The following is a 23,763-nucleotide window of genomic DNA, read 5'->3' on the forward strand; positions in this document are numbered from 1 at the left end:
AATCCTAACGTTGCCTCGTTTACCAGTTATCATGTCCACAAATGTGGGTGTCCACGCCGCCTGCCAGGCGGTGATGATAATAACCCATCAGCCTTTTATGACAGAGGGATTAAAAGTAGACTTGTGCAGCTTTTTGGAAACACTAAGAATATACATGGTAATATTTTTTTTTTACCATCTCAGATATAAAACACCTGCTGTTATGGGTAATGTCTCAAATATTAATGCAAAATTTTCTATTTACAGTTTATCAAATTGGGTTTCTCCCTTCAATGTTAATAATAATTAATGTTAATAGTAATTAATAGTAACTGGTATTCAGATCAATGCTTAACCTGTAAATATTAAAGTGTCCAAAAAACAAAGAAAAACAAAAACATTCCACTCACATTAATGAGGATGTCTTTAATCATAAATGACTAAGTAGTGTGTTACTTCATCTCACATCGTTTTCTGTATTTGTGAAGTTTATATAAAAATTCTAGCATCAGCACATTTACTCTAAATGTAAAACCAAAACACTTAACTTCATAATTAATATTTTGTTAGCTCCTCTTCTTATTTCTCAGTCATATTTTGTATGATCGTATGCCATCCTTGCTCTTTCAAAGGTAAATGGCACAAAAGGCACATGATCAGTTGTGTCCGAGGACGACCAGAGAGTGTGATAGTGAGCCAGCATCTTGAAAATTAATAATTCAAGCAACGATATGGCCATAATTGCGTACATTTACATCATTTTTTTTCTACCTTGACATGTCAGAATGTCTTCAGGAAGTATTTGTATTACAAAGATTCCGTCACAACACACAATATAAGCTAATTAAACTCAACAATACTCAAACAATAATCTTTATTTATCTCCACAGGGAAAACACTTTCACAGATTTCTTTTTAAAACAGAAACATAACACAATAACTCCACTTAAACTACTGTAAATGATAAATAAAAAAGACAGTAAAAAAAGAGACACAAAGGGTAACATGATTGTGGTCTGTTTTTCTTTTTGTAAACTAGACACCTGATTCGTTTTGCAAACTCTGGTCCATATTTTATTTAATTTCAAGTCTGACTTTTCACAGGTCCAGTGGTGCAAATCACAATAAATTAAGATAAATAGATTACTGTGAGAGACCAGTCAGTGTGTATCTGTAGCTGAATTCGCTCTACATGACTCGGATTCTCAAATATCTATTATTTGAAGTTTGTTTGGTTGAGAGTGGTGGGCTTGGAGTGTTTGTGTCTACCTCAGTGTCAAACTATTACTGCTGCTAACAGAAAGGTTAGTGAGCTGCTCTCTCAGACGCAGGTAAAGGCACGGATAAGTTCAAAACATTACAATTTGGCACACTAATAGCTGCCAAGCCTCAAGCCTCTGCTCAATTTGCCACCATCCCACATGGATGAGTTAGTGTCTAGTTTCAACTAGCTGATTAAGTCTGTTAATTCAAGTCAAATGTTTCTGTAGCTGTGCCAGTTGTAACAAGTATAACACTGAGACAAATTTGCCTGCATAAGTATGTGATAAAGAGGTCAAACCTGGGATCTTGAAATAAAGCAGCACAAGTTCAGTAAAACTGTGACTTCATTAATCTCAGGCATCATGATAAAAAAAAAAAACAACAACAACCCAAACACACAATTAAAGGATGTGTTGCTAATTTACATTATTTTGACGGTAGACTCCTTTCCTTCATACAGGTAGAATGAAAATGAGTATATTAGTTTTCCAACTAGCAAACAGCAGAAACTTAGTTTCTCTGTCTGGGGGTACATTTCTCAAAATGATTAATTATTTGGTTTGTTTTAAGCTAGAGATAACCACATCTATGTTACATTAAGGCCGTGCTAACACGTGTATTTTCTTGTTTTAAATACATTTATACATCATGTCCACATTACTGCATTTAAGGCACCATAAAGCATTATTTTTTTAACCCTGTTTAATTCTGCATGTTATAGATGCAGGACGCACATCCATTGTGTTTTAAAACAAAAACATGTTAGTGTGGATCTAAAGTACCTAAGGTAGTTCAATACCAATCTGGCATTATCAATTCATCCCAGATTCATTTCTAATACAACTTTACATCTGACTACACTATGCACATTTTGGTAGCTGATTCTTTGTAGGATCTCATGTCATCTCTTCCTCCATTTTTCATTTTGTTCGATTGCTTCAGATGTGAAGGAATGATAAGAAACCTGCAAGGTTTAATCAATGGATTGACCTAAATTTAGCTGGCTGCTTCATTAATAGTAATTCACTGGCATTCAGATCAATGCTTAACCTATAAATATTAAAATGGCCAAAAAACAAAGAAAATCAAACAAACACTGCACTCACATTTCTGAGGATGTCTGATTTATGGTAACCTGGAAACTATAGTTAGTGCTGTGCCATGTAACATTGTTTTGTAAGACGCTCCAATTTTTTACTCCAGGATAACAAAAACTTTCATGAGAAGTCCTTTTAGAAATAAAAAATTCCTCTATATCAATTTTCTATCTCACTTTGGTATAATGGGAAAATATGCTGCCTTTACATTAACAGAGTTAAGTTTGGCATCCAAGTTTCTTCTCTTTATACTTGGCTGTAAAAGTGAGAGGCGTCCTCTCCAAACCAGCGGCCTTGAGCACCCTCTACAGCTCTGTGGAGAGTTCCTCTCTGAATAACCTGGAAATGATCAACAGAAAGAAAAGATGAACATTTTGAGACGTACGTACAGCAGTGAAAAGCAGCGTATTCTCCCTGTCGCAGCAACACAAAGTAATTGTTCACTTTCACTTCAAACAGCTGCCAGCATTTAAAAACTGAGACAGGTGAACAGTGTTACTGTGTCAGATCATCACAATGCAAACATTTTGTCTGTATCATATCAGCATTTACGTATTGTTCAATTTCTCACCTACTTATGACTCTATTAAAGAAAGCAGAATGAAATGCTTTGAAAACAAGAATAAGCTTAGCTCATTTACCTGCTCATGGTACTGCTGAGTTTGGTAGCAGGGCGACTCTCCGACAAACACGTTTTTCATCCGCACTGCTCCCTGTCTGTCAAGGGAACGAGACCTGGGCGCTCTTTGCTGACTGCGTCTGTGCCACGACTTTAGCTGTTCGTTCACTGCTTGTCGTGGGAGACCATTAGCGTGGCAGTGTGGATGGTCCCAATTTGCTGGCGGGGTGATTCTAATATCAGGAGCAAAAGGCCTCTGTACTCGCTGGTGAGGTACTGCAGTGTCTTTATATCTATAATCATATCTATTCGAGGAACAAGGAGCTTGCTGGGGGAAATAGCTCCGTGGTATATCCATCTCATTGTAGATCAGTTCTTCATTGTAATAGGCTTTTGGAATACCAGGACTGGGCTGCTGCCGGGGATTACGGTAAAAGCCAGCATGCGGGAAAGCTTGAGGTCCATAGCTGCCAACTGGGCTGGGGAGCAGGAATGCAGATGGAAATTGTTTGGGCAAATCACCGGTCAATTCCCGACACGGGGAGCTATTGTAAGAAGGAAACGAGTTTTCAGAGTTGCTGTCCTCAGAGCTAGCATGGCTTCTGTAGTTCAGTGTAGGAGATGGAGTCTCTGGTAAAGTTATTGAGTATTCGGTCAGTCGCCTCCTCGGGCCTCGGGGGCGACCGCGCTCCTTTTCAAATGCAGAGTCAGGAGAGGACAGCCTGTGCAAACCACAATAATTATAACAAACACAATAACAAAGCTACTTTGCAAAGAAACTGCGTGAGGCTTAAATAACTTTAACTATATTCTTAAATAATCCATTCTGTAAAGGAGCACCACACAGGGTGCAATTTCAACATGCAGATGTGTGTGAGGTATAGCTACCTGAGGGAGAGCTGTCTGTGCACTCGCATCTCTGGGGTGGAGGGTGTACTGTTTGACTGGGTGCGACTCAGCTTTAGATGGGAAAGTTGAACAGGCAGAGCCAACTGTGCTAAACAAGCTTCCAAGGGTGGCAAAGACTCAGGTTTGGCTGGGCTGCTGAACACACAACATAGGAGAGTAATTAATTAATATAACAATATATCTTATGAATGGTTAATGTGGGTACTACATGAAGGGTGGACAGTGTGGACATATACACGCACACACACTTTGATAAATGCATTTTGACATGTCAAACATTGAGTGATTTAATACTGTGGCAAACAGCAATTGTTCCTTTTAGAAATGAAAACAAATAGAAGAATACACATTATCAGGGGCAGGAGTTTCTATATATAATTATGTAAAGAGTTACAGTTGGCTCTGCACACTGACTGCTGCAAAAACAAATGGCAGTATTGACATGTTCTATTTAATTCAGAGCATTAATGGTTGTAGTGAAAACAAGGTTACTTTTTAAAAATGGCTTCTCTAAAGTAGATGAAGATGACCTGTTTTGAAGTAAAGGAATTTCTTACACTGTTAACGTGTTAATTAACAGTTTCCTTTTAGATTTTAGAAGTGAAAGGATGTTTTTTTGTTTTTTTAAATCTCATTTGGTCGTCGGGTTCTTTGGAAAAAATCCAACTGGATTCCTTCCAAAGAATCCAACGTTCGTTTACATAACATCACAAATCATAATTTGTGTTTCCAATTCCAATCCTCACAACTTGATAAACAGGAAAGGAGTTATAATGGATAGCCTGGGTTACCTCATCTTGACGGACGAGTGCGACTTCTTGCTCTTCTGGTAGGGCTGGTCAAGACTTGACTCGGTCCATGGGGAGTGCTCGATGGGAGGAAGGTCATACGCTGGCCTCGAGGTAAAGCTCAAGTCAACGCTTGGATGGGGAGAGTGACTCAGGTTCAGCTGCAGGGACTGCGGAGTCACACATGGAGAAATGTAGGCGCCATCCACGCAAGACTGCGTGGACAGAGGGAGCAGCTGGGGAGGATCCGTCTCTGCTGGATAAGGGAGTCCTGAAGAAGGCTGTGAAGACTGACTTGTGACTTCTAGGAAAAAACAGAACAAACCCCCCCCCACAAATGATGCGCATGGTAAAGAATTTTGCATGGATAACATTTATTGTCACCACAGACTCTCTACCTTTGTGAATGACACTATTTAGGAAACATTTGAATTCTCGTGAAGTTTCTGTGGTTAACTAGTCATCTAATAAACTCTGTGAGGGTTTTAAACCAAAGAAAATGAAAGAAGGAAAAAAGTGCTTTCAAAGAAATAAGCAAAAACCTTACCTTCATCTTGCACAACAGAATCAGATAGAGAGCTGTCATCAGATGTGCCAAGATCTAAAAAAAACAAAACCGAAAGACACTCAGTATTAAAATTAAACATTTCTATGAAGAGCCGTTATGATTTGAATTGTCACCTTACCTTGTTGCGTAACACTGAGGGCAGGGAGTGGTGATGATCGGCCATGCTCCAGTCGAAGGCTGAAGGCCGTCTCTTGTAGATGCTCGAGTTTCTTCTCCTCTCTTTTGCACTGCTGCAGGCGGCTCTTCCTCACAGACTTGCTCAAGTTTTCCTCTTCACAGAGCTTCCGTGCAGCTTCATATATCTTCATCTGAAGCGCTAGAGAAGCGTCGACTGAACTCAATTTTGAATCCTGCAAAGGTTACGGCAGTTTAGCAGAGAGACAGACAACAACAAGAGGACACTATTCCATTGTGCAGTCTCCAAATTTGGCTTATACCTCTGCTCCTCGAGGGATTTTGAGTTCGTCAAGTTTAAACGCAGCTCCAACGCGGCGGTGAACCTGCGGGGCCTTCTCTCCTGGCTGCAGAGGATAATCTTCTGACAGCCGGCCCGTCAGCTCCTAAACAATATGTAACTAATTAAAATCCAAATGTCCCTAAAGCAACATCTCAGCATGAATGAAAGTTTATTTTTATAAGGATACACAGAAGCTTGGTTAAATGGTCAATCAAAACAAGGCTTCTTTTAAAAATCAACACCGATAAATCTCTTCAGTTTTGTTCCTGGCAGTTTTTTTTCCCCATTCAGTTTACTCAACCATCTCCATGTTGTAGTTCTGAAATGGTGTACAAGTATCTACCTCTTATCTCTTTACATGTTCAGACTTATAGGTGCAGAGACGTGGTTGCACAATTTTGCATTTGCAGAGATTTTCTTTCACAACACATTCTTTGGGTTTCACTTTCCCACTGTATTAAGTACCCGTGTCTTCACTGAACCCAGAGAAAAGCAAAGCACTGTTTCCGATTTCATTAAAGATCAGACAAAAGAGGCTCGTACTTTGAGTTACTCAAAGTCAACCGCCTTTACAGACAGACAAAATCTCACGTGTAGCCAATGAGCTTACTTATTCTTTTGTCACCGAGTTCTGGGAGAGGTATCATGACTCTCATTAGTTCGCCTAGAGCATGTCCCAACAGGACTGCCTTGCCCAAGTGTCAGCAGGAAAGAATGATCTGGCCTGGGATTTTACCCCGGAGCACCCATGCACGTCATGAACATGCCTGAATCTGTGTGTCCAGTTGGGAAATTTCTAGATTTCATTTCATAGAAAAGAGAAAAGACTTAACATGAAAAATAACGACGTGAAAAAAAGTCTCATGCTGGATCCAAACTGAGGCTGAAACTGCTTAAAAGTCTTTAACAGCTATAATGCATTCATACACTACAGCCACATTACATGGACTGATTTCTCTCCACGGTCTATCTGAAAGGAAATGGGATAACAGAACAGGTACGATGGATAACGGAGATAACCATGAAAATGCATTAGTTAGAATTGGTGTTGGCCTTATTCCTTTTAAATGGCCTAAAAGGAAAAGAGAGAATAGCTGAGATGACGTCTCAGTCTCACTGCGGCACTGAACTATTTTGAATGACTCACTTTTGAAATCGGCTAAAATTTCATATCTTTTCCTGTGATTTGAAAATTCTCTGTGATGGACTGGAGACCTGACCAGAGTGTACCAGATCTTGTTTACTTCAACTCACAAAAAAAAAAAAAAAAAAAAAAATCAAACCTTTACTGTCATTCAATCTCCTGGAACTTTTAGTTCACACTTTAATATTCTCCTGCCTTGATTATTGCAATTCACTTTTCAATTTTGCATCTCTCAGTCCTTCATAGATTATTTCCAACTGGTGCAAAATATAGCAGCTAGGCTGCTAACAAAAACTAGCTGTGATCCTCTAACCAGGGTCTCCTAACTGCCCGTCGCTCTGGTTTTAAAACCAGAGGTGATTGTTGATCAGTTCCAGCTCATCTGCAACCATGTATTAGATAAGTGATTAAAAAGGATGGAAGGGTTGATTTGGAAATGGAGCATGTAAAAACTGCAACCTATGACTGTCCTGTGATTTCGCATTAGCGTCCCATCCTCAGTCACTTTGCATTCATACATATTTGTGCATCCACTTGTGCTACCAATATTGTCATTAAACAAACACGAAATGTCCCTCCTGCAGGTCACTTAACACGAAAACATAACAAGAAAACTGCCCCACCACTTTAATCCTTCATAAACGGAGGCTGAATCATCTGCAGTGTGCTTCCAGTGTGAGCAAAAGCTGTACTTGTGACAGCTTGCTTAATTTCCTAACAATTGTCTTTACTTTGTGTAGATCTACTTAAACCATTAAGACTTTAATGAAGAGATGAATTAGATGTGACTCATTTGTTCTGTGACATGTTTCATTGTGATATGCAGCCTCGCCAGGTTTTAAACGGTTGATCTGTGGATGACCAGTGGAGTAAGCGTTACTTACAGCTTCTCGGATGCACAGTTTCCTCAGCTCATGTATGCACATCTCTAACTTCTCTTGGAGCTCCTGGTGTTTGATCTTTATGGCCCGTGTGTGTGTGGTCACATCCTTTGTGTGGGTTGTTGGGCTGTCAGACCCTGCAATAGCAAAGGAGCATATGAACAAATCTGAGATGATGTGACATTCATGTATTTCTTTATTTAAATACATAATAAATACAAAATATATTATATTTAATGCATGTATTTTTGGGACCTCAGCATCATCGATGTGATTTTTCCCCCCCAGAAAAATCTGAGATATATTTAATTTCTTTTTTTCTTTTTTTTTAGAAAAATGTGTTAAAAGGTTCAATAAACACTCCACTTTCAAAGAAAAATAATTTTCTGTCAGTTACTTGATGGTTAAGACTTTACAAGGTAAAGCAAAAGCTTAAATCTCCAATGACACTTAAATCCAAAAGAAAAAAAAGTAATTAAAAGCACCTGTGACAACTGTAACTTAAGCAGAAACTCAGTGATGATTGTCATTGTGTATCAGCAAGATGACAGAAACACTACCAAGAACACCCGAGAAAAATGAGATTTGAAATCTTAGACCGAGATTTGAAATCTTAACAGCGGTTACACAACATGTACAATAATTACACACATATGCAGGGAGAGGAATAGTAAACTTCAGAGCTAAAGAAACATCTAAGCATGCTACTGTCCAACTCCAATGGAGGTCAAACAGGGACAGCCATAAGATTCACAGCCTGATGAGTCAGCCTCCAACTTTTAAAACATCTTGAATTTAATTTCATAAAATGTGGTGGGCCTGTGACCCCAAAACGGAATAACAGCAGAAAATGAATGGATGGATGGATGGATGGCTAAAGAACTCAAATAAACCTGTCCAAATAAACTAAAGGAAAATAGATGAAAAGCAGTGAATCGTCTAAAACACACAATATTTAATTATTTTCACCTGATATTTGACATCACTCATAAAGGTAAATACAAAAAACAGTCAGCTCTTCTTAAAGATACCAAAGCACATACACGTTGCTGGTTCATTGGCTGAACCAAGACAAATTTGATTCGATTCCAAAGAAGAGTCCTGCAACAACTCCCGCCTTTGTGAAGCTTAACATGCCCAGTTTCTGTTGACATTGTGTTGCAGATGTGTGGTTTCAGCACCATCCTCATTTTGCTTCTGAAATGTGTTGTGCTAAAGTGACAACTCTGTGTGCACAAAAATGCCTGGATCTTAAAAGAAATTCACCACAAAAACAAGAAACTGATTAAAGACACTAAAAATCATTCAATGTCATACTTACAGAGAAGTCAGACTACTATGGAGATACAAATTCAATTGTACTCACATATTTTATCTGTACTGTGCCGTTTAAATCTAGTTTTTTTCCTGGTGTGTATATAAAAGGGTTGTTTATGATGTATACTTTTATGTCTGTAAATCTATTCAGTCATATCATTGAAGCAGATTAACAATGGAGGCCACTGAAACTAAAAGCAACAATAACAGTGGACAGAAGAACGAATCCTTTGTTTTATCTGCTGTTTTAATTAGTAACACTGAAGAAAAATAACCGTCAGCTTCTCTGTAACTATAAACAACGCGAGCGTTCGACTGGTGCTGTCTGTAGCCTTGGTGACTAATGCCATTAGGTCTCCGGCTTATGGGAGTGGTTTCAGGCATCATCCATTAAGCACCACATACCTTCAGAGATTATTAACAGAATCCCTGCAGGTACTGACAAACATATGAGGCGCGACAGGAGAAAAAAAAAAGAAAAAAAGAGTGACAGCACTACAATAGGCTGAGAAATTCCTCTTCCTCACAGTCATAATCACCCTATTCTTTCTGGTGTGACATTTTTTCATTGTATAGAACAAAGATCATGCGGCTCAATTAGGGCGTGAGGAATTTCAGAGGGGCCACAGCAAATCAGCAGAAACTAATGTGTGTGCAAAAACAAAACAGCTAATGTTTGCCGTTAATTATATGATACTGTGAGGAAGATAACCAAAGTGGAGAGGCAACTTTACTGACACCCTGAAGTAAACTGTGGCAATCCTTCCCCCAAAAATGACAGAATACAAAGACCCGCATGTTTACCAGGGCTGAACTTAAAATGCCCAGTTGCGCCTTTGGGCAGGCAAATTGTTTAACCTCTTCCACCCTGCATTTGTGACCAACAAGCAACTCGCCCTGCTCTGCTATGATCAGTATGTGCGCTGCATTGTTGGACTTCATTCCTACTGCACCAAATTCATGAAAGCTGTAGCTGGATATTTATTAAAGTTGTTCAATAACAAAAATGTCTATTTACTCACTGTTACAAGATATTATTAGATCTTGACAAGTGAAAATGTTTTTACATATCATTATGTCCTCCTAAGGGGCATTACTCATATTTCAAAACTCACAAAGTTGTTTGAATTGACCCTAAAGTTATGGAACTGTAACAACTGAAATAAGATGCTTTCATGTGTAAATAAAACAAAAAAGTGGTTATAGAGTTAGGCAGACATAACCTCTTTTAGCTATTCCTCATCTCTGTTTACATCTCTGAATACAATGGCTACTACAAGCATACCGTCCAAATTTCTGACCCAAGTGTCAGCAGCAGTTGCATTGTGTAGGTTGTAGGCAGCAAAAGGTTTCCATGAATGGGAAGAATGAAAACTATGGTCTCTGCTGCACTGATTTCATCCTGTTGTTTGTTTAACTTGGTAGATAACATCTACCTGACCTTGAATGGGAAGGAATGACTTCTTAAAAGTGAAAAGTTAGTGGAGATTATTTTATCGAGAACATAACTGATTTTTCTGCTACCAGGGTATAAGTCCATGTTTGGATGAATTCTGTTATTTTCTAAAAGGATACTGTTTTGCTAAGTCAGCAGTGATCTCAAGAAATCATCGACACTGTTGCTTAAAAATACAATATACTTTAGGTTTTACTAAGAGTGACTTGAAAGCATGTGCTGTAATAAATTTATCTGGTTTGATGTGTTTGCTCAGTTTCAGCACTCGTTTACGGCAAAAGCAAGGCTTTACTGGGAAAAATGACTTTATGCTTTACAGGTCAGATGTGGGTTTCAACGCCTGTTTCAAGTCGAAATAGTCTATTACCATTTTGATAATTGACACACTGCATGGGAAAAACCAAGCAAAGACGCAGATGAGAATCATTGCAATGATGCAATCAAGAACAACCGTACTTTCCAGTAGTTACAGTGTTGATCTTATTTTAACTGTCTGCAATACAGGGTGTATCAAAAGAATCTTCCAAAGTGCTTTAATTCTGCATCCGTTCACTGGTAATGATCGAAACACACCGTTAAAAAGAGGGGATTCATGGAGTTTGCATGGACATAGATTGACATAGATCCTGACCTTGTACCGTATGTCAAACAAAGTTTACTCCATCTTACTGCAAAGGTCCATTACCTTTGAAATCAGATGATTCTTTTTGCATTTCTCAATACACCCCCCCCCCCAAAAAAAAGTAGTTTACTGCCGTATAAATTGCAAACGAAGCACTCTTGTGTTACAGGTCCTCGCCCAGCAAACTGCCCGCAGCCTAATTACATTTGGCCCGTGAAGCCAAACCAAATTACTATTAGAGCTGGCCTACTGGTATTATACAGCTAATATATATATATATATATATATTGTTTAGTATTAAGCTTTGCTTGTTCCATATTCAGTTTTTCAGCAAAACGTGTTTGAGTCCATAAGAAAAGATTCATTCTTATATCTGGAGGAATAAATATATTTCAATAAATATTAACGTTAGCCCGCGACTTTGTTCCAGTTTTGAGTTTTGGCCCACTGTGTATTTGAGTTTGACACCCCTGGACTAGTTAGTCAGTTAGTGAGGCCGATGACTTTTCAGTCTTCAGCCTGTGGAAATAAAGCTGTGTGGATTGTAATTGACTGACAGTTTTGTATAGTTTTAAGTATTCGCATTGTTACTAAACCACAATATTTCAAAGAATGGACACGGTTTGACATCTTCAAGTAAAAAAAAAAAAAAAAAAAACAAGTGAAAAACTAAAAGACAGAACAACAAAGAGTCATTACTGAAATTAGTTTCTTTGTATGTTAGTTGTTTTGAAATGCGAGGAAACAAAAAAAAAGGTGAAGAAATTAAAAGTGGTCTTTCACATGGCTTTTTCATGCTGAGTTACAACTGTCATCTCTGTCTAGCACTTAACTCTACTTCCTACTTTCACATTAATGAAAGCATTTGAGGTTGTTAAAGTTGCCCAGTTTGTTCCTCCTGCCTGTAGCTGTTCTATACTGACACAGACTCAGGGGAACAGTTTGAAATCTCAACTCTATATCAAATGTAATGATCATATTGCAATGTGCAATGATTAGAGTGCATAGTTTTTTTTACTAAGCGTGCTATGACATTTAAAAATAAATAAATGCTGAAACACTGATTTTTTGTTTGTTTTTACCTGAATGAAGAATGATGCCGCTGTCAGTGTCGCTGATCTCCCCGTTCCCCTCCATGTCAGTAGATGGTCTTCCTGTTCCTGTTCTTCAGTGGAGGCAAAAGATAATGTCACATACCATGTCCTTCTGTTACGTAAGTAAGAATTTCATTTTCATTTAATTTAAAGTGACAGCCTCTTTTTTTCTTTTTCTTTTTAGTGTCATAGCCCTGAATTGGACAAAGCAAGTGTTGGCAAATTTGATACAGAATTTGGGAGTTTATTCACAAAGCCTGCGACCTAAGATAATCCAACAGCAAGGAGAAAAAACTGAGAATAATCCTAAATAACTAGACATTATGCTTCAAATAAAACCAATAGCGTAATTAAAAACAAACAAAAAACCTAAAACCAAGGAAAACATCATTAACACACAAGCTTCGCAAAGACCGCCCATTACGTAATCTGTGACCTGTTACTTAAGTGATTCAGGTGTGACTTGCCTCTTTGAACTCTTAGACAGGTGTAGTCACAGTCTTCCACAGCACACGTTTGTGTAGCATGAGTACACATATGTGTTGTCAAGTCTAGGGTGTTTCCTGTGACGGCCTGTTTGTTAAGCTCTGATGTCATGATTGCCACTAACTCACTCCGTGTCATAGCTGGCTCACAATGCATGAGTTATAAATCCATCTGGTGGCAAATAAAAACTGGGAAGTTTAATAATTAACTGAGTGAACAGAGGAATGCCACTGTGGTTGCATTCCAGCACACAGGCTTGGTTAACTTCAGCTAAGACTAGAAAGCAAAGGAACAACTACCCAAGGTAAAGTCAGCTATGTCATACAAGAACCAGTTTAATGTTAGTCGATCTATTGGGTAAACACCAGGAAACATGCAGAGATCTTCAAAAATAATTAAATAAAAATAAAAGTATCCCATTATCTTATCCTATTCTAAAAATGACATAACCATGACATACATCCACAAACCTGTGACTGTTACCTCCACACCTCTGAATCACAGATAACTGCCAGGTGTTTTTGCACAGTTACAGCAAAACAGTAAAAAGCCACCTCATCACTGAGCACTGACATCTCAAACCAAGCAATTAAAATAAATAAATAAATAGACGCAGCCACACATCTTTGGCAGATACACCGACACAATCTTTAAAATCCATAGGTCAGGAGTGCCACCAAATTTCATGCGACTGTCTGGACCAACATAATCATACACAGTACACAACAGTTTTTTGTTTTTAACTACACTTGCATACTGTTAAAGTACATGCAAGTCAAAATGATAAATAAACCCACTTCTAATTGGGCCTCAAAACAGACCCCTTACTGGGAAGAAGATTTGCCAAGGATATCTCCATAATCCTAACACTGATTTAGCTGTTTGACTAATAAACAACGCTGCACAGCAGCAGGAACAGCTCGTTACAACCCTGAGAGAAGTGAACGAGACTAAAGCGATGTGTCACAATCTTATCAGTTTCTAGCCCAGAGATAACCAAGGAGGGAGCAACGAACACAGCATTCTCATTTTATACACATTAATGGTCCAAATCTGTGGAAATGGACTTAAATGATGCAGCAAAACTTTAAGATTTATAGCAAAGTATGCCAAAGACGCCCCTTTCAGAACCACTGGACTGATCAATCAATGTTCTTTCAATGAAGCCTTAACAGCCACCACTAATTCTATTAGCCCAAATAATGTCAGTACAAACAATTCAGTTACTGAAACAATTAGTCTGCTTTATTCTGAGACATTTTAATCAACGGTATGATTATTCAACGTTGATTTTCATTTCCAACAATACACCAAAGCATATCCTTTACATTAAAATCTGGGGAGTCCAGTTATATGCCTTGGAGCATTTTTGAGTTTTCCGTTTCCCACTTGGCAAGTTGAAGTCAAGTTAAAATCCCCAGGAAATAATCTGCACTCATCTATCCTCCACGCATGGATGAAGTTGCATTCTCAGTTGCAAGCGAACTGAAACTTGTCAAGTGTTTACAGGTAGGCATTTGGTTTGGTGTGATTTACCTGCCGGTAAAACACATTTTTCTTGTTTGTAATATTTTTTGAACAACTTTACATCCTTGAGGACAACTAATTAACAGTTTCAGTAAAAGAATTTCATTGTGTATAAGCATTCACATTAATAGTACAATTACAGATATTCTACATTAATCCAAGTTAACGCACATGGACGTTTGTAGGTTTTATGAAGAATGTCATTAGGACAAAAAAACAAAAAACAAACAAACTTACTTTACTTCATGGAAAACTCAAAAATCCAACCAGTGAAAAGTGTCCAACAGAATTCCCAACTTGAACGGCGATACACAAAACCTGAGCCGCACAGAATCTGGGCAGGAGCGAGAGACTCACCGCTAAGAAAGCGCTGCTTGCTGAAGAGGTGTGGCCTCGGACAGCGAGGGCTGAACACTTGAGATGGTATCACATAACTCGACTCCTGTGTGAGCTTGAAACTGTGTCAACAACAATGACCAACACACCGAGAAATTACAAGTCACTTCATGCTCTTATCAGTCCACTTACAGATGGGTGGGGCCATCTTTGACTGAAACGTGCGTCTCATGACAAATGCAATATCGATTGGCCCCCTGACAATAACACTTTAATTCATTGATAAACAAATTGTTAAAAAAAAAAAAAATAGACGGTAGACTTTTTTTGTTATTAGCCAAAACAAAAAAGTAAAAACATACTATTTTCATGCTCAAAAAATTGCAAATTTCTGTTCTCACATTTTATAGACCAAAAGATTAATTAGCACCAAAGTCATTCAAGAGATTAATCATGAGCTCATTATTTATTAGTAAGTTTATCCTTATCAGCAGCTGGATTGCAGCAGTCAAAGATCCTGGTTCACTGTGATTTGTTTAAGGGCTGGAAATTTGTTTGTGGGACAGAGCTCATATCTGGTTTAAATGACTCTATGACTTCATAACTGCATTTAAATGACTCGCTCACAGAGTTGGGCTTCTATTTTCTCACTATGATCATTATAAACTATTCCTAATAACTGTGAGAGTTTGAGGTAGTACAGACCAAAGATGAGAACACCAGAGTCAGTGCATGTTTACTGCCATCTCCTGGTTGATTAAAAGCAGAGAAAAACAACAACAACACGCAATCATGAATTTAAAACTTTACTAGCATAGATTTTCGTGTGTCCCCTTAAACTTCCCCCACCTGTCTACCTACTTCCGGTCTACCCATACAGAGGCTTTTTTGCATCCACCTCTTTCCTCCTGCACTGAAAAGAGGGAAACAAATGGTACTGGCATAGTTCACGTGATTTACAGAGCACCTGCTTTGCATGGTTCACATTCATTCTGAATCTCAATATTCAGTTTGGCTTTCCAGGAATGTTGGTGCTCAGACACCCGCAAAAAGGTCCAGCAATTCCCAGACACTCGGGGATCAGATCTTAAATGACATGGCACCGAGAAAGCAGCAAGGTTTTGGTTCAGTGACTTCTACACTTAAGACTTCACACTGTGAGCACTACTCAACACATTTCACAGATACTAAGCCATGTCAGACTTTCAAGTTTGCCTTTGACTAGGTGGGTTTTTCTGCACTGAAGATTTCTGAGCACCTCAGAACCAGGAAAAATACCCTCCTCCCATTTAAATGCTTTTGCTCATTTAGGATTCATTTAATCAAGTATAACCTACATTTTTGTATATCAAATGATCAGAAATAACAGGAAAATGCATAGATTTCTGTTTAAGAAATAAGTGGTAATTATCCTTTCACGTGGAAAACTGCATACACAAACAGACGATATTTGGTGTCTCCTTCAAAAACAAAAGCTAAATGATTTTTAAAACACAATTCTTCTGCAGTATCAAAAGGTTTAAGCCTATTAGGTAATGCAGCCTAATAGACTTCAAATGTTTTCTAAATGGGAATTTCAGGAAATCTAGTTTCTCATGTGGCTCAACTGATCAGACAGGTCTTTCTGACAGTTTGCCCATCCCATTTATTTTAAGGCTAAATAAATATGAGTTCAACAGCCTTTTTTATGGTTTATTATAGCACTAGATGTATTAGTTGTATGACTATATTAAGCTATATTAGATGCATTAGTTTGACCTAATAATAATGCAAATAAAGGTTGTAGTTGGGAACAGTGCTTACCACCTACTTCAGTCAGCTGAGATTTTGTCTTTTTCAAAGCGCACTCATAAACAGTATTAAACATGGGCATAGCTTCCAGGTCTGCAAAGTAAAGGCAACATGGAATTCCCTTAAATATGTATTCATTTTAACTTCCACCAGTGACCTTGACTCCTATAGACATCTATGGGAAAACATCACCCCAACATCAGTAAACATATGAGTTTATGGGTTAAGTCACTAATTTCATGTCATACTGAATAAAGCACGAAGTTTAGTTTGGATAAATAACCCCCTGGCTATTTACTTACTGAGAAGCCAATAAGTGTGTGGTTTCTCATCGAATCGGCTTTCAAAACACCAAAATAGTGACATCATCATCTCGAGGCTTTAAAACAGGGCTTCAGAAACCACTGGTTGATGTCATAGAGGGTTAGCGTTTTCACAATACTAGAATTACAAACTCGATACCGATACACAGGAAAACACTCGACACTCAACAGCATTTTCAATATCACGACAAAGATTTTGTTCCCCTTAAGCAAAAACAGAAGGAATGAACTGATATTTAGAAAGTGTTCATTTTTTAATGTTTAATTATCCAAATTATAAGTTAGATTGAACAAAATTAGTATTTAAGATTACATTTTAAAATTGGAAAACTTCATTAGAGATCATGAAGTTAAATATATTTTAGAACCTACTTAGAAAAAAAAGGTACAGAAAACAACACAACACCTAACATTTAAAGTGTGGTGTTAGTTGTGTTATGTTCACTGTGAAAGACTGAACCACCGGCCACTGCCTGCATTTTAAAACTGACCTCACAGCTGGCTACAACAAAATAACAAACATTTTAATAAATTATTGTAAAGGAAAAAAAGTCAAAGTTAATCATCTTGTCCACATGTGCCTGCAGCCTGTCATCCACCGTTCACATTGCTCTGTCTCAGTCTGCATCTTTTTACATCCTCAGCTCCGCTCTTCAGGCATGAAACCTGTCTGATTCTGCTGTTCTGCTCTGGATTTCACTCTTTATTTCTACTTTGATTTCCTCGCTGCTCTGCACAGCAAGCAACCCTCCAGGTTCCCAATGACAACATGATGATAATGTCGCTATCGGGCAATTGCTAACAGTTAAATGGATAAAGTGTGCACAGGCCAGGTTAACATTTCTAATAACAGTTTAATACTTCACTGTTGTTGAAACAGAAGCTTTACTGATCACTGAAATTCCTGTGTCTGTCATCCAGCAGCAGTGAGGTGAAATTGTACAGCTGCAAATGGCGATCTTAATTGGATATTAATTTTAGTATCTATTAATATGAGGCTTTAGATTTTTTTTTTTTTTTGGTCAAACCTACAGTGGGTACGCCCATCTTTTACTTTATATGTGTGCACCTCATTTCTTTATAGAAATGGCTTTTTCCCTATTGCATGTTTAGTTAAGATTTACTCACTTAACAACTGAAAATACACAATATTTAAGGCTCAAGGAAAATCAAAGATCAGTTATAAAGTTAAATGAATGCATCCATAGTTAATGAGTAAATAATGCCATGAGAATAATGATCAAATTAGTAGTGATGAAGCATCCCTACCTATTACCAGCGCCTGTTAGTACAATACAGCAGCACATTATACAAAAACAAAACAACAACAAAACAGCATCAAATCATATACAAGAAATTAATTCATATTTTTTTAAGTACTCGTGTAAAACGCTACTGTTAAATTCTAGGATTCTCACAGGTTTTCCAAGACCGTCTGAGCCCATATAATACCCCGCACTGATCTGGGAAACTACAGTTAAGAGGAACTGAGAGAAAGCTGTAAATGAGAAATGTTTAGCCACATTTTAACAACTAGTCAAAGATGCAATTATAGTGTAACATTTCACAGTCAGAAGCGCATTAGTCACATCGCAGCTGTCCACCAACAGTGTGTTTAAGTCCATCATGCTTGATGTGATGACTAGTAAAACTGTTTCCCACAAAGATACCAAACACACAGCATCCAGAGTTATGGTAGCCAGTTGGTGGATGTCATCATGGGTAGTTTATATAAACCAGAAGTCCCAGAGAGACAGAGAGCAGGCTTTGTAAAGGAAACATAGCAGCTGGCAAAACAAATTCTTTAAATATTCTTGAGTCCTTTTTATAAGTGCATGGGCTAGACCGCCGCTGCCAATGCAGAATTATTAAGTGCCAGTCCTCAATACTTTAAAACTTAAGACAAATGTGTGCCAGTGAAACACTTTTTAAGCTGCACTAATAAACCACAAACCCTAAAAAAAAAAGAAAATCAAAAAAATAAAACGCACAGGAAGAGAATCCTGTTTCAAACCTTCACACTTCTCACTGCCTGCAGCCAACTTAAGCTTCATGTTGGTTCAAACTCCAACAAACTAATGTACATGTGAGAAAAAAAAAAACAAAAAAAAAAACCCTAAACAAAACACTACATGCACACTTTGGCAGAAGAAAAGTCCCTGATTTGATCACTGAACAATTTGTTTATCACATGCAAACCAAGCATTAAAATTGTGGCCGAGAGGGAACAAGCCTAACACATTAAAAACTACAATTAAAAAGATGAGTATACAGTTATGGTTAAAGAGGGAAAAACGTATACCCTTAGCAGGTAAAAACAACCAGCAACAAATGACATATTACACAGTGTCATTATTTATTTAACAAAAACCAAATCAAAATTGAGAAGCAATGTGTGGAAAAACGAAGTTCAACCCACGATTCAGTAGCTGGCAGAAGCACCTTTAGTAGCAGTAACCTGAAATTACTTTTAGTTTCTTTATGACTATCAGTCTCTCACATCGTTGCGGAGGAATTTTAGCCCACTTTTCTTTGCAATCTTTACAACGTGGCTTCCGTTCATTGAGTCCCCCCCCCACACTTATGTACAGCTCTCCTCACTCCAGGTCCTGCTAGATTAATTAAATTGGTTTGAAGTCTGGACTTTGATTGGACCACTGCAAAACCTTGATTCTTTTCTTTTTCAAACATTCTAACATAGATTTGCTGCTGTGTTGCTGCAATGCTCACCATGCTTCAGCTGTCAGACAGGTGGGCTCATAATTTACTCTAGAATACTTTGGTATAGAGAGGAGTTCATGGTCAACTTGGTGACTGCTAGACGCCTTGATTATTTGGAGTTATTTGGCAAAACAAGCCCAAATCATCACCCCTCCGCCACTGTGCTTGACAGCTAATGTCTAGTGGAGGTGTTTGTGGAGGTGTTTGTGAAAGTCAAAGTCCAGACTTCAACTCAATTGAACCGCTGTGGCGGGATACAAGAGAGCTGTATATAAATGGATCATTGCTAACCTCAATGGTGCGAGTCATACAGAAACCTGAAGTTACTTCAAGTTATCACTATTAAAGGTGTTTCTTCTGGTAAAGGTGGTTTTACCATGACAGTATATTCTGTTTCAGTTTTCTTTATCTCTTAAATCCCAGTGTTATATTATATTTACACCAAATACCAAACACGTTTTTTATGGCCTCACACATTTAGTAAATTTTACACTCATTCTCTAACACTCAACTAGGGGTGACTGACACATCAGGAAACTTTAAGGTTTTATGTGGGTTTAAACAATGCTGGGCGGCACAGCATGAGTTTGTAATTACTGCTGCACTGGAGGGTCAGTGAAGTAGTAGGGGTTAAGCCACTTCTGTCTTTTGCCCTTGGGTCAATGCTGAGGAATGTGTGACTGCGGTAAAATTTCAATCAAGTGAAATGAGAAACTAACCAATGGGACGACTGCACAGGAGATAACCTTTGCATGGATCGGAGCATAATAGCATCAAACTTGGGAGTATGCCTAGTATTAACAATTCTGTAAACTGTGTGCACATTTCAAAAAGCTTGCAAAAGTACTTCATTAGGCTTGCATTTTATGATCAGACATGTTTACTCTTCCAGTCAAAGAGGATGTTGCAATCCGACAACTTCTGTGTACAGTCAGGGATCTGTAGACAGTTTATGGTTCACCTTCAAGCTTGACTTCTCGTTTGCAAACAATTGACACACCAATATTTTTTTAAACAGCTTTTTAAAGTAAATAAGTATCACATAAAAAAATAATTCACATTTTAAAAAAGAAGATAAACAGACTCCGTGATACTTAGTGTTTCAGGATCACTGGTTTATACACACACACACACACACACACACACACACACACACACACACACACTGAATACAAAAACAAATAAAAGTAAATCTAACTGAGAAAGGAGAGTGTGACTGTATCATCCACTCGCTCAGTCAGATGCACTGAGTTTGCTGGGCCTCATCTTTAGAGTTTCTCAAAGTTTAGGAACTTCTTCGCTTCAGTGGTCAGCTCTTCCCCAAAAATACTTTCACCCTCGGCTCACTGTTACCCAGCATTAAGTTAGGTTCAGCAGTTCTAAATAAACAACATGCTTCACAAAACTAGTTAAAGTAAGATAATAATTCTTAGCTTTCTTGCTCTTACCTTCGTAGCTAGTTAGCCTGCTAGCAGCATGCCTCATCTACATCCATACAATCTGCGCTCCATTGGCTCGCAGCCTCCCAGATTTGAGCTGGAAGTTTACTTTAGCTACAGTGAAAAAAAAAGGAGTGGAAGAAAACAGAATCGAGTCCCAGCGTTACGTCAGTGTAGTCTAGCCGCTTGAATTAACAGGAAAACAACCATTAAGCTGAAGCTGAGTTCTCAAACCGCTAACTTTGTTGGAAAGCATACACCGAGCGCTCACTGAGGCAAAGGAACGCCGAGCTGCCTTCAGGTACCGTCGGAAACAGTTAGCACACGAGCCAACAACAAGTAAATACCATGGTAACCGCGTTGTGCCAAAAAGTGATCATCTTCTAAAAACTGATTTCCAGTGTTTCCATTTGTGTTTTTTTTATATGCAATGTCTTTACTTATATTGGTAAATAGACTAAATAAACAGGATTTACTACGTGGCTTTTAAATAAAGGATATATTACAGTCACTTTGCCAAAAACTGATTTCGGCTTCTACCTTGCAACAGAAATGTTGTTTGTGGCTCAAGATGATTCGATATCATTCATGATGGATACGTTTAACATTTGTTTTACATATTATTGCCAAACAAGTTATTTATACCACTTTAAATACAGACAATGGCTTTTTGGCAAATACCGGAAATCATTGGTAATATGGTTACCAATGATTCACATACATTTACGTGTTGTTTTCGAGCCACGAACTACTCGTGGTTTCAGCCCTGCTGGTTTGGTGTTTCTTACATGAAACAATATAGCAAGAAAAAAAAGCCGCAGTGTTGAGCAATCCTTCACCAGCAGTTAATTAAGTCTGAGATGTCCAGCAACACTTCTGCAGTTTACATGACTCCTGCTGTGTTGTCACGGGGACATCCTGGGCTTCCTATTGATGCCAAATGTGTAGGGACTGGGCTAATATAGCACACAGAGTTTTTCAAAATGATGGAAATTACAGCTTCCATATTTTGTGGCTGCAAGGAAAGTTAAGTAACGCCTCCCCCCCTCCCCCCCCAAAACAACAACAACAACAACAACAACAACAACAACAACAACAACAACAACAACAACAACAACAACAACAACAAAAATCAAATGAATGTAGTGTCATCTGGAAAGTGAGAACTCTCTCAAATATAATGAAACAAGGCTCACATATACGGATTCCCTTCACAGGTTAGTGTCCTGTGCGGCAGCTGAGAAACCAAATCTCACAACGCCAGAGCCCAAACTTATACGATACTAAAATAAAACATTCTTCTGCCTTTTTTCATCCAGTGATCAACCAAGACCTGATGTCCACTTAAAGGGACAGAAGATAAGAAATATATAATAAAAATTTTAAGATGATGCAAAATGTTTCTTTGAAACACAGTATTTACATGTTCTAAAATAAAATAAAAATAAAGGGCCTACACGCTGTGTCAGCCACTCGGATGTAAGAAATTCCGAATGTTAGATAGGATTGTGAAGGCAGCACCACTTACGGGTAGTGAGCTACAGATGACCAATGCATGAGTCCTCATAAAGAATCATGTATTGGTCATCAAAATATTTTTTTTAAAGTCACAAACAAAGAAACAAAAGCAAAAAGCAAAAACCAAACAACAACAAAACTCTCACTGTGAATCTTTATTAGGATGACTAATAAGAGGTAGGATACACATACATTAGAATTCTATCGAAACGTCCACTAGAGGTCACCCGCACCTTACTCTGAGTTCCCTGTAAACAATGCAGTCCTGTGAAAAACTAAGTACGCTCTCATTTAAGAGAGTGTACTTACGATAGAACACTATCGCTGGGTGATTTTCACCCGAGCAAATACATTTACATGATTTCTCTCTCCCACAGGTGTTAGCGTGTCAAAGAGACTGTGCCTTCACCAGGGAAGTCTCAAATATCCCCACTAATGGGTGGACCAAAGACCAACTTTCCAGTCTCATTATTTTTTTTAGGAATTTTTTTTTTATTCTTGAATTCCTAATCTTTCTGTAATTTTGGAGCATTATTTTAGGGTCCACCCATGACACTTTTTCATTTTGTTAGACATGGTACAGTTGAAAGTAAAAGAAGACAACTCTAACTTGTCATGTGTTGTCATATTTTGATATATTTTGATGACAAGTACTTTTTATTGGTCATATTATATCGGGTAAAAATCACCTGGCATTAGTGATTGTGTTACTATTTATAGTGATAGTGTTCTAGGGTTAAGAAGGTAAGTGGCCGCTGCTAATTAAATGCACTTCATTCATTGATCAACAGTAAGTGTGACCACCTCTATAACTGCAGAAGTTCTGTCAGTTTGCTGGCCTGAAGCATTCAGGCTTGTGTTAACGCAATGCCACAGTCTTTCCAGGAATAGATGTTGAGCAAATTCACTGGAAGATGACACCTTGAAATACTCAGAGAAATTGCAAAAACGCAAGAGTTATTTCTAAGACACTGCAGGACTCAGCATGTTGATAAGAAAATGAGACTGAACAAATATGGTTTGTTTGGAAGAAAAAAAAAAACACAACCTGGCAGCATGTCTTACGTTTGCAAAGTTTCATCTGGATCCACAAACAAGCTGGAGATGTTTGGCCATAATGCAAAGTGGTACATTTGGGGAGAGCAAAAGCACATAAGCACAAACACCTCATACCAAGTGTCAAGCACAATGGTGGTGGGGTGATGATTTAGGCTTGTTTGCAACCACAGCACCTTGGCAGCTTGCAATCATTGAGTAAAGCGTGGACTTCTCTGCATACCAAAGTATTCTAGAATCCAATGTGAGCTGTGCAACAGCTACAGCTTTGTGCTACAAGCAAATCTACAACAGAATTGCGGAAAAGAAGATGTTGGAGTTGCCCATTCAAAGTCGAGACCTCAAGCCTGTTTAGATGCTGTGGTGTGTTAA

General features: G+C 38.2%; 1 protein-coding gene across 8 annotated transcripts; it reads right to left on the reverse strand.

Annotated features, from left to right (window-relative positions):
- Nucleotides 1-836: 836 nt before the first annotated feature.
- Nucleotides 837-21,124, reverse strand: inavab (innate immunity activator b). 8 transcript variants are annotated; one of them, XM_085456424.1, is made up of 11 exons: nucleotides 20,827-21,124; nucleotides 14,565-14,665; nucleotides 12,183-12,260; nucleotides 7,709-7,842; nucleotides 5,661-5,783; nucleotides 5,342-5,573; nucleotides 5,203-5,256; nucleotides 4,659-4,959; nucleotides 3,847-4,002; nucleotides 2,981-3,680; nucleotides 837-2,678 (listed from the first exon to the last, which is right to left on the reverse strand). In XM_085456424.1, exons 3-11 carry the CDS (start codon nucleotides 12,235-12,237, stop codon nucleotides 2,586-2,588), a joined length of 1,848 nt encoding a protein of 615 aa, XP_085312550.1. In that variant the 5' UTR covers nucleotides 12,238-12,260; nucleotides 14,565-14,665; nucleotides 20,827-21,124; the 3' UTR covers nucleotides 837-2,585. The 8 variants fall into 8 exon arrangements, with proteins under 8 accessions (XP_085312550.1, XP_085312549.1, XP_085312545.1 ...); XM_085456423.1 differs by having other exon boundaries at nucleotides 12,183-12,265; XM_085456419.1 differs by lacking the exon at nucleotides 14,565-14,665 and having other exon boundaries at nucleotides 3,847-3,999.
- Between the last annotated feature and the right edge of the window lie 2,639 nt (nucleotides 21,125-23,763).

This window comes from Copadichromis virginalis, linkage group LG5 (genome assembly GCF_057382275.1).
Source record: "Copadichromis virginalis isolate Kocher_CV1m ecotype Utaka linkage group LG5, C_Virginalis_male_GT1.1, whole genome shotgun sequence".
In the NCBI taxonomy this organism is placed as follows: Eukaryota; Metazoa; Chordata; class Actinopteri; order Cichliformes; family Cichlidae; genus Copadichromis; species Copadichromis virginalis.

What these genes read in the sequence shown, in the direction of transcription:
- inavab (XM_085456418.1), bottom strand. Translation starts at nt 20,863, where the DNA reads ATGAGGCATGCTGCTAGCAGGCTAACTAGCTACGAAG. An exon ending in CACAGACAGCTCTCCCTCAG is followed by an intron (nt 3,681 to 3,846) that starts GTAGCTATACCT and finishes TGGTTTGCACAG; the next exon opens with GCTGTCCTCTCCTGACTCTG. An exon ending in CTCAGCAGTACCATGAGCAG is followed by an intron (nt 2,679 to 2,980) that starts GTAAATGAGCTA and finishes GATCATTTCCAG; the next exon opens with GTTATTCAGAGAGGAACTCT.